An 11,353-nucleotide genomic window follows, 5' to 3' on the forward strand; every position below is an offset into this window, starting at 1 on the left:
ATTTTTGAGCCAAACCAGCACATTCTTGAAGCTGCCTGCTGTTGCAGAAGAGAGAAAAAAGGAGAAAAAGAAATGAAGGAATGGGGGGGGGGGGACTTGATTTATTCTGCCTTATCAGCCAACTCCACCCACTGATATGGGATGTATATGGATCAGACGAAAGGCAGACAAATAATAAAAAAATCCTCTTCCTTGCACATGTCTGAAAGATGTGAATGTTAAAATCCTCAAAACCTAATTTTGTGACAAAGAAGTGACTATAGCATTTATAAGTACAACACATATTATTTTCTTCTCGTCTATTCAGCATCAGCATCAATTTCTGCTCTGAATAGGTCATCTTACGCTCACTCTTGAGTGTGGCTTAATAAAGCTCTTACAACAGAAAAGAACATATTGTGAATTTCACTACATGTTCCCTTTTTCACTTGTGAGTATATGACAGTTATGCACAAAAAGATTCACAGAAAGGGTAATTATGCAGCCATTACAGCAGTGATTGTGTCACAGCAATGAGAGAGCCGATGATTACCAAGAAACAGTGGCGTCAGTGATCACATAACCTGTACCAGACCCCTGAGTATCACCACACTCTGAGTTGGACAGTCATGTAAGATTCCTCCATTTGTTGTTTATTAAAAAAAGAAAGGAAATGCAAACATTGCTCACAACTGTTGTTAAGGGTGTAGGTGTAGAGTTTTGCCACTAGAGAGCACCAGGGACTGTATAAAGACAGACTTCTGTCTTGTGTCTTTCTTCCTGACTGTCTGTCTGCAAGCCTCTTTTTTTGTCTTTCTGTCCATATTTTTTATCAGTAATGTTCAGCCTATATCTACATTTGCCTTAGAAGTTAACATTAACTGTACAAGGCATCAAATAGAATTTCACAATATTAAAAATCCTTATCTGTTTAGTTGAAACTGACTTATCATTTAATATGATATTTACTGAGATCATCACACACATCCATTGGCTGTCCACCCTCAGCTGTTTGCAGATCGGTTGCCTGTCTCTCTGCTGCTTTACATTGCAAATACACCCGTGTTTACATTTGCTCCACAAAGACAATGGTCACTATGGGTTACCTTGACTCACAACACAGGTAACCAATCAGAACTCACAGGGGGGCAGTTCTCTGGGAAAAAAGAGGAAGCAATAACTGACAAAAGCTGAAGAGAGGAAGAAAAAAAAAAAACACAATCTACACTGATGTAAAGTCTGTGTGGCACTATCCTTGGTGAGTGGAAATTCGCAAAAGGAAACAGATCTCACGTCTGTAAGCAGATGAAGGTAATGTGTTTGCCAAAAGAGATGAGAACAATTTCCGTTTCTCTTTTGGATCCTCCAGGCAGCTGCTGCTTTGCCACATACAGACACAATCTATAACACAAGGTAAGCCCACTGCTTCTTTTTCCACGTGACAGGCCTACTACTCTGTATAAAATACTAAATACAACAAAAGAAAATAAATGCTAGTAGCTCTTTGGGTGACTGTATATAGCATGACATGTTCTGAAGGGAAAGTGAAAGTATTTTTCAGTGAGTGTGTGTGTGTGAGAGAGAGAGAGAGAGTCTCTGAGCATGGCTGTTTGACGCAGTTTAATCTCCCTGCCAGAAATGTTTGTTAAAAAATGCCGCTATATGATTTACTTTAAATGACAGCCCAACCACACACACACACATACGCACAACAGGAGGGTCGTAAAAACAGAGGTGTGTTGTGACCATCTCCACCATTCCCCGATTCCACACATACACACACACACACACACATCATATTTCACTGTGTTCATTTAACAAGGCCGGGTTACCCTAAGCAACAAGAGGGGCTTATCAGCTGCTCCCTCACTTGCCATACTGTTATCAGCCTGGCCTAGTTCACACATACACTCTCTCTGCCCCTTTCTGTCAAACACACCCGCACTCTATCTCGGTCTCTGACTCTCTCACACACACAAGCACACACTCGCGCGCAAACTGGGGAATGAATGTTATGGGGGCTTATCAGTGTCCTTAGGGGCCTGGCAGCCACTTCACAGACTCAGATCCCAGTGCAGAGGCCACAGAGACAAACCTATGTGACCAGACTACAGATGAACACTGGCTCTGTAATGCTAGAGATGTTCTCTATAGAAGTGGCAGGCTGCAGGGCGCACTGACAATGAACATATGCACATGGCACAATGGCAGTCAGTGGCGGCTGCCGCTCGAAGAACGAAAAACAGCACACATACAGATGTTTTTTTAGGCTGTGACATCAGCGCAGTGAACTCTCATTGTCTTGCTCACTTCTACAAAACACAAAATGCAAGCTACACTCTTCATGTTTTGTACACATTCACTGACTTGCCATACTGTACACATCTAGAGCCTGATTTTCAAGAAAGTAGCGATTAGTTAATTAAGTTTACCCTGCACTACAACAAAAAATACAGTTCATTTAAAAACATCAGTGATGTAGATGAAATATACCTCTAATTGGGCCACAGCTACTGATTATTTTCTTAGAAAATAGAGAAGAAATGTGAAAAATACATGAAAATGCCCATCACATTTTGCCACAGCCTGGGGTAATGACTTGTTTTGTCTGCCCAACAGTCTCAAACTTAAATATTATATTATATATTCATCTTACTATCATAGACCAAGCTAGAGATTTCCTGACATTTTGCTTAAAAAGGATTCAAACGTCATCCAAGCGGTTTCAGCTCTAATCTCTCCTATAATCAAGCTTTGCAAACTAAGGACCATTGCTGCTCACTAATTCGAAAAGCGTACACTGCATTGAGAAGAAAATGATCCTCCATGTCCTAAGCAAATCATTGAGCACCAAACAACTGCTCACATCAGAGGAAGTCGAAAATGAGCAGGCCATTTTGCTGGCACAGATGTTGGCAGCGGTCTGGCACAGGAACTCAGGAAGCGGTGCCTCCTAACTGAGCTGTGCTTCCTGTGTGATAACTGACCCAAACATGTTGTGCGTCTATCACGCACACACAACGACAAAGAAGCGCACTCCCACTCTCCCTCTCTTTGGCAGCTGGGGTATAAAAAACTCAGGGACTGTGAGACTACCAAGACTGTTTCAACCAAACTGGGGATTAATTGGATTTCAAATGTAGGAGCTCAGTGATTATTATTTAATTCCTTGGAAGCGATTTGTTCACAGTGGGAGATCTATTGTACACAAAACCTAAATGCTGCTGTATACACCACATGATCTTCAACGGGAAGGAGCTGAAGGTGAGTGCAGGTGTGCCAACAGTGTTTACAACATAAATCTGACAGTTGTGAGGGGGAGGCCGCTGTACAGCAGCAACAGAAGAGACAAAATTCATTATGAAGGACTGAAGAGCAGGGATGGTCAGGGCACTGATGCAGGAAAATAAGAGAAAGGACTGGAACCGAGCGATTAAAAGGAATTAACAGTGATATGATGGCAAGAGAGGAGGCAAAGAGGAGAGAATAAGGGGGAGTAGAGAAAAGGAGTAGATTTTGCAGTTTTGTTCTGAATGTCCTCTTCACAGTCATGTTGTACGTGGACATAACACCCCTGAAACCTTGAACATTGTGCAAAGACGTGAGATGTCTCAAGTTCAACACCAGCTGCCTCCCTCTATCACACACAGCCAAGGCACACATTGCAGTGCAACGCTTCCTTCCTGTTGCTGGTTTAGCCTCTTTCAGAAGCAAGATAAGAACCTAAAAACGAGATACCGGTATATGAAAGAGAGAAGCAAACTGTGCTGTGTTCTCAGCTGCTCAGATCAGAGTGACCACATTTCTTTATTTGGACAATCTATGAAAAAGTCTAACTGGTCACCACTCGATATTTGCTGCAGGTGTGGCACTCTCACTGTGTGTTTTGCCTCTAACGGCTCTCCAACCACCACCACCAACCCCCCTCTCTCTGTTCTTCTCTGGCAGGTTCAGTCAGACCACAGGACAATTTAGCAGCCCCCACTTCCTCATCGAGAGTCGAAGCAGAGCGAGAGAACATGAGTTTCCTGTGACGCCTCTGTGTCTCTGGTCAATTAGTAGACTCACATCACTTTTCCACTATTGAACTGTGCTGCATGGAAAGAGACGGGCCTCGTCGTATCCTGAGGGAAGCACTCTGGTAGATCTACACTGACAGTCAATCGCTGTTCATCGGAAGATTCTCCCCATAAACACTTGATCTGCCGGGACACGAAAACACATCCGTGCAGTTACTAATAGTCTTCGGAGGAAAGCTGTCATGCTGTTTTCACACAGTTAAGGTTGTGTGTGGGTTTGGGATATTCAGCCATGCTACAGCAGTCTGAGCTCATCTTTGACTTCGCCAGTGACCATGTTACCATGTCACAGGTAAGTAAATGTTACGCAGGGATTAACTTCTTGTTGAAACAAATCATGCAGCAAACATATCAGAGGAATCTGACAAAAATTTTGTCTAACCTAATATTTTTTCTGTGCTTTGCAGTTGGGGGTTTACTCAGATTACCCTGCCGTGATTGTAGAACAGGTTCCCCACCCACACCTGCTTTCATATGCAGGTCTGGCGTGTGAACAGTCACATACAGAGGATCACCATCACCAGCAGCTGCTCAAAGGTCAGTGCAAACAACACACACAAACACACGATCCAGCCTTTCTTTACCTGTCACAATAGTATTTCATGATTGAAGCTCACCTCTATTACCATGGTTTTGCAACGGTCTACCTTTGCTATGATTTTATTAAAGTCTTACTTGAGTTTAGCACCGCACATGCGCAGTCGCTACCCTCGCACATGGACCACCCTCTGAAAAATTCAGGAAGTGAAACAAAACATTCCTGGCTTGTGCCTGAGAAAGACAGTTAATGAATCAAAAAAGGATGTAGACGTGGTCAACTAGGGCTACAGCACACATGCTATAGCTTCTTCCTCACCAGTGCTGGCACTTAAAAGTAAGTTATATCACCGTATTGGGTTATTTTTCCGACATTAGTCCAGTTGGAGCGAGCGGTTGTCGTGGGGCAGTGGCGTGGCGAGGCTCGGTTATCTAGCTAACGGGACTGCAGCAAAGCAACAGTCGCAGACAGCTACGGACTACTTACTGAAAAATTGCAACCGCTTGGGACAGCAACTTACCTGCTGTGTTTCTTTAAAACATGGTCACTTGTTTTGGCAGGTCGTTTGATGGTTTTCTCGGCGGAAGAAAGTGTTTGAGTCCACAACAAACAGCTGTTAGCTAGCAGATGTTGTGTAGCTCACTGCTTCTCAGTCTGTTGACATCACACAAATACATGCGCACAAAACTAATAGCCTTATATTTTGCTGTTTGGAGCCAAGGACAAATAGGCAGTAAAGTTGCTGCACACCTTCATTTGTGGCGCGCACAAGTAACGTTAGGGTAATATGGATCAAATCCTCTAATCACAACATCTATATTTTTATATCATGATTAATATACGTCATGATAAAATAAATTATCTAGAAAATCCACTGAGAAATGCATAAATAAATGGTTAAATCTTTAAGCAGCATAAACTTAAGAGGCATATGTCTTGTTTAATATAGCCAGAACCATCTACATGGCTAGATATTTCTAGTGTTGAGAGATCTGGCTCAACCGGCTCTTGAAAGTCAAGCTTAATCATCCTTTATGTTCCTCCAATCTAAATGCCACTGTCCCCTGCCTGCTAAAAATTGTTCTTGTTCGTTGCACCTTTTATTTCTCTGTGGTCTGTAGTGGAGCCATGTGAAAGTGGAGAGGAAGAGACCATGGAGACACTTGTTGCTGCTGACTCGCTTCTCAACATGGACTGCCCTGACACCCTCTCCCTGGAACAATACTGTAAGCACACGCACACCTGAGCGAACACCATTCACATGCACACTAACAGAGTGAAGTCCTAATAAAACCGCGCACCCTCTGCTTTTTTGATGTAAGACATGTTTGACTGCAAGATGTTATTTTTAGATGTGGTGGTCACAGTGCTGTTCACTTTCATTAAATCTGTTTATGCCCCCCTGCAGCCCAGACCTTCTTACCATCACTGGGCGATGTCATCACTACTCCTGTTACCCAGGTGACTGTGTCAGCGGAGGGGATAGTGGGAGCTGTTGACCAGCCACGTTGGCACTCATTGCACACAAAGAAGCCTGCGGCACAGCTGCAGTCCAAAAAAAGAGGTCAGTCACTTTCTGGGTTATCAGCTTATCTGAAACTTAATTATGGCTTCTGTGATTATATTAAATCTCTTGTAAGTAACCTGCTTTTATTCTTCGACTCCTCAGGAAGAAAACCTCGACATAGAAGGGCTGAGTCTCCCACACCAGACATTATAGTGAAGAAGGACAAATACAACAAAGGTACTGTAGCAAAATTTGCTAGCTATGGACCTCATTACATTACAGACTTGCACCTCATTATGTCAATGTGGTGGCAGTTTCACATATTGATATCAAGTCTGAATAAGTGCCAGAGTCACCTTTACATAAAGGTTTCAACAGAAGTTTCAGCAGGTCAGACCTAGTAATGTTTCCGTAACACCTTTAGTACGGCGCAAGTCTGAATTAAATGTCATCAGAGTTACAGAAAGGCTGCAGAGAGACATCAAGTGCATGTCTTGTTTGCCTTCTGAATACCAGCTGTAATTAATTATTACATAAAATCAGTCATAAAATCAGGTGGATGGTAGCTGACAAATAGTTTACAAAACCCACAAACATCGTGAATAAGTGAAATTTGACATATTTTGAGTATTTGACCTGTGATCAATTTATAAAAATATGTTTGCTCCTCGTGGTGTGGAAGAGTTAAAAATGTATAGTATAGTATAACACTGCAATAATAATCAGAGCAACAGCACTCCCCCAATATATTTTTATGGATAATTAATGAATTTCCAGCAGCAGTGCTATACTGATTGCATGTTAGCTTTCAGGAATTAAACCTCCCATCTTAAAGCTGGTGAAGGCAATTTATTTCCGAAGCATGTATTGTGATATTTGTTGAAAATTCTTTACATTCTGACAGCAATCAAGAAATCCAGTGCTCTGACACAAAAATTAAAATAATCTGTGGCTGTCACGGGACTGTAAGAAGCACGGCCAATCATTTCATTTGGATTGTTAATTTTTTCCGTCGGATACTTTCAAAATCTATCTGTCTCTTACAAGTTTTTCCAACGTGGCCTACCCCAACTTTAACGTCTTGTCAGTCTATGCTTGTAGTGTGTCAGATTTTAGAAATTAGTCAGCAGAATTTGCTATCTATATTAAATGATGAAACTGATGAGAAAAATTATTAGTCATTGATTAAGGCTTCTAAAGCATAATACGTTTTACAATCACTGAGAACACTTCCATGAAATCCTAACTTTTAAACTCAGAGCTCTTCTGTAGCAGTGAGCTAGTGAGCTCTAGCTAAATACAAGCAAATGGGTCATTCTTTAAATGTCCTGTCATATCTGAATAAGCAATGTTGGAAGCATTTACATAAGTGGCCCCCATATCTGAATGACAAAAAGGCATTGGACTGCAATGTTACGTTTTTCAGGTCTGAAAAGGTTCTTGAATGGATGAATCGCAAGGAATTCATCACTTTTGCGACACAGCTTTTACAAAAGTTATTTTACAGGTTGTAACTCTTTCTACTTCCATGTTTTTGCTTCAGGAGGAAACACACTGTACCTCTGGCAGTTCCTGATGGAGTTGTTGCAGGACCGACAGGTCTGCCCCCGCTACATTAAATGGACTAATCCCCACGCAGGAATCTTCAAGTTGGTCAACTCTAAAGCTGTGGCCAGACTCTGGGGCAAACACAAAAACAAGCCAGATATGAATTATGAGACAATGGGCAGAGCACTCAGGTATACTAGAAAAAGGCCGCTCAAAAACGTCATCATAACGTGGTAATTTCTTTATTTGAGTAAAATATGTGTGTGGTTTTGTTTTGTTAATTCTGAACCTTTGTGTTCATGAAGGTACTACTACCAGAGAGGCATACTGAACAAGGTTGAAGGCCAGCGCCTCGTCTACCAGTTCACTTCTCTGCCCAAAGACATGATTTATATCACAGATGGAGATTGCACCAAAGAGGAAGAAGAATACGACGACAATAGTGGCAATGATGAGGGTGTGAGTGACGACTCTGATGACAGCACAATACCTTCTAGTGACCAATCGGTGGCGGAGGAAGATTTACACCCACCACAGAAGAAAACGTTGACCAGCTCTGTCCGAGCCCCGGCTGCCCAGCGGAGCAGACCAGCTCCCAGGCCCTCAGGCCAGCGTGACACCGTCCTGCGGCCTGCCAGCACCAGCTTGATCCAGGAGCAGCATTTGCCTATTGTGTCTGCTGAGATGCTGCGGACTCTCCAGAACCTGCCGAAGGTCCAGAGCCTGCAGCCCGCGGGTCACGCGTCGGTCTTCAGAACGGCTCAGCTGCTGGGGAGTCTGTGTGAGCAACAGGCTGCTGCTGAGGAGATACCTGATGAAAGGTCACACTCAGGACAGAAAACTTCACAAGTGGAGACTCCTCAGCTGGTACCCCTTAGTGGCTCTGACCAATAGAAGAGACCGATGCCCAGTCATCCCCAAACACACACATGCAGATACACTCCACTGACTCAGGACCAGTTACAGAGCTGCACTTTGCTGTGGCAATGTCTGCACACCAGGGCTTTTGTTACCGAAGTGTGTAAGAGCAGGAGTAATTGCTCTGGGATTATTTTTGTGTTTTAGACTATTATGAATTGGTAACAAAAGTAATTCTAAATCAGTACTTCTTCTCTGACATCTGAGTTGGCAGGAACTAAATTCTCACAGCATTCAGCAGGTTACTTTCTTAGAAGACAAAAGCTCACTTCCTTTATCTCAGCCTTCTGTCCGTCTCTGTAGCTGTTAACTATACAAGACACCAAAGACAGACATGCACTGGAATCTACAGCCCTTCTGCACCTCCTGCAGACACACCCTCTGCTTGCACTTAACCTCTTGCATCATGGAGCAAATGACCTGATCAGCACACACTGTGCCCTCCTTCTCTGCCTTTACTCTCGCGCTTTCCCACTCCACATCTTTTGTTGTTCTGTCACATGCTGAATCATTCCTCTGCCTTGAAAATGGCTTTGCACTAATGTTTACCTCTGCTGTATGTTTCTTCTCTAAAGTGCCTGAAGACCTCAGTCTACCCTGTTCCTGCTTCCTCTGTTCCTGGTAATCATGAGGTTATTGAGGGAAAACATTCCATGTTATTATTTTTTAAGATCACTGAATTAAGATTTTTATTGTGAAAATGTTGAAAACAAGGGATCACTGTTATTTGTAGAATATTAATTTAGCACTGCTGCTGTTTATAGTGGATGTATCTACACAGCGGGCCTTCCTTTTGTTGACAATCACCAGTGAAATGGCCTTGTAGCCTTTTATTTAGTTAAAATGGCCTCCTGCAGAGTCATACTGCTACTATTTAGCCTTTCTGCTATGCACACACTCTGTTTTGTTGTCACACATATATAGATGCATATATGGACCTAAAGCCTTGATATCTTTCATTGTGATATATACTGTAGGCTATGTCTGTGAACATGCTTGACTTTGTGCCTTGTTGCCATTTTCTCCCTCAGGTTTGTAAAAATGTGTTTTCTGCACAGTGTACTCAATGCAGTAAAACGGCTGGCCCTGTATAATGAAGTAATGCGAAGTTCAGTGTTTATTCTCTTCAGTTCTTAGTTTAGCCTTACAAAGGTCACCTCACTCCAGTTTGAGATTTGAAAAATTGAGCTTGTAAGATTAAGGCAGACTTCTGTCAGGGCTGTAACTAACGATTATTTTCACTGTCGATAAATCTGCCTGTTATTTTCTCAAATAATCGATTAGTTGTTTGGTCTGTAAAATGCCAGAAAATTCTGAAAAATGTCAAGATGACATCCTCAAAAATCTTGTTTACTGTCATAAAGGAGTAAAGAAACTAGAAAATATTACATTAAAGAAGCTGGAGTCAAACCGATTAATCCTTTAGTATAAATAGTTAGTGATTAATGTGATCAATTAACCGTTGCAGCCCTACTTATAACTGTGCCTTTCTCCAGGGAGCGCTATGCAAAGCTGTTTTCACTTTATTAGTGAGTAAACCATTTAATCATTTTGCTTTATCTGTCTGTTGATACTGTAATTTTTTACTGATGTGGATTTGTGGGCTTGTAGCAGAGGGAGAGGTGGAGTTTCTGTTTCTTTATTTCTGTGTGTTTGCTTTCGTGCAGTCCAGATGTGTTGAAAAGATAATGGTCTATTATATGAAATAAACTTAATTTTATCATTGTCTGTGTGAAATTTATCTTCACTCATTTATTCACCAACATTTAGTTTACTGGCATCAGTGGATATACAAATAACTGCTAACTAAGTACATTTATGCAAGTACTGTACTTAAGTATAATTTTGAGGTACTGGTGTGCAAAAATGTGATACCATTTTCTTCAACTTTATTCTTGTACTCCGCTTAAATTCAGATGTAAATATTGTACTTTTTACTGCACTACATACATTTTTACAGCCTTAGTTGATTAATTAGTTAGTTGCTTAGTATTTTGGAGATTAAGATAAATAATCAACAAATAAATGTAATGTTTTATTAGGATAAGACTGTATTAATCCCTTTTGGTAAATTCAAATGTTACCCAGTAGTATATTAAGTAATTAAAATGAGCTCCACATTTACCAGCTGCAAGATTAAAATGTTGCATCAGTAATTATAATTAATTTATATAAATTATTCTGAATTTGGCCATTGTCCCTAATGAGTATGTTTACTTGTACTATATTTTGATGCTATACCTAATAACATTTTCGAATGCAGGACTTGCAACCAGAATTTCTAAACTGTGTTATTGCTACTTTTGAGTACATGATCTGAGAACTTCTACCACCACTGTTCCTGCATAACCCACTACATTTCAGGGACATATGCACAGCTATGGTAACTAATTGCAGATTAACATTTTACTTACAAAACAAGAATCAGCTCATAAAATAATGTGAAATATAGGTGAAACTATTTGGGTAAAAAAGTAGGTCAAATTTGCTTCCTCAAGCTACAATAAAATGCTGCCTATCTACAGTGTTGGGAAGGTTAATTTAGAAATGTAATAGGTTACCGATTACAAGATACCCTATATAAAATGCAATAGTAGTGTAACTATTTAAGTTACTTTATTAAAGTAATGTAACTTACTACATTTAACTACTTCTTCAATACTTTTCTAAATCTGATGAATGTTTTCAACTGTTAACCATTTTTTTCAAGACAGCATGAAAGAGAAATTTAACTGGTGGGGCTTAACGGGTGGTGCTTTAAATTCAAATATGAGAACAAATCAA

The 11,353-nt window shown here is 41.0% G+C and overlaps 1 protein-coding gene across 3 annotated transcripts; it reads left to right on the plus strand.

The window, feature by feature from the left end:
- The first annotated feature begins 1,188 nt into the window (after positions 1–1,188).
- Positions 1,189–10,295, plus strand: LOC123972861 (ETS-related transcription factor Elf-1-like). Of its 3 annotated transcripts, XM_046052585.1 has the most exons (9): positions 1,189–1,237; positions 1,349–1,392; positions 3,928–4,350; positions 4,466–4,595; positions 5,718–5,822; positions 6,005–6,160; positions 6,266–6,340; positions 7,647–7,842; positions 7,957–10,295. In XM_046052585.1, exons 3-9 carry the CDS (start codon positions 4,291–4,293, stop codon positions 8,543–8,545), a joined length of 1,311 nt encoding a protein of 436 aa, XP_045908541.1. In that variant the 5' UTR covers positions 1,189–1,237; positions 1,349–1,392; positions 3,928–4,290; the 3' UTR covers positions 8,546–10,295. The 3 variants fall into 3 exon arrangements, with proteins under 3 accessions (XP_045908541.1, XP_045908540.1, XP_045908542.1); XM_046052584.1 differs by having other exon boundaries at positions 1,198–1,392; XM_046052586.1 differs by lacking the exons at positions 1,189–1,237; positions 1,349–1,392; positions 3,928–4,350; positions 4,466–4,595 and adding an exon at positions 4,773–4,932.
- Positions 10,296–11,353: the final 1,058 nt, after the last annotated feature.

This window comes from Micropterus dolomieu, linkage group LG06 (assembly GCF_021292245.1).
Source record: "Micropterus dolomieu isolate WLL.071019.BEF.003 ecotype Adirondacks linkage group LG06, ASM2129224v1, whole genome shotgun sequence".
NCBI lineage: Eukaryota > Metazoa > Chordata > Actinopteri > Centrarchiformes > Centrarchidae > Micropterus > Micropterus dolomieu.

Bases quoted from the DNA above. Each gene is read 5' to 3' on its own strand.
- LOC123972861 (XM_046052585.1), top strand. From the start codon at position 4,291: ATGCTACAGCAGTCTGAGCTCATCTTTGACTTCGCCAGTGACCATGTT. The intron at 4,351-4,465 runs GTAAGTAAATGT...TGTGCTTTGCAG, and splicing joins ACCATGTTACCATGTCACAG to TTGGGGGTTTACTCAGATTA. The intron at 4,596-5,717 runs GTCAGTGCAAAC...TGTGGTCTGTAG, and splicing joins TCACCAGCAGCTGCTCAAAG to TGGAGCCATGTGAAAGTGGA.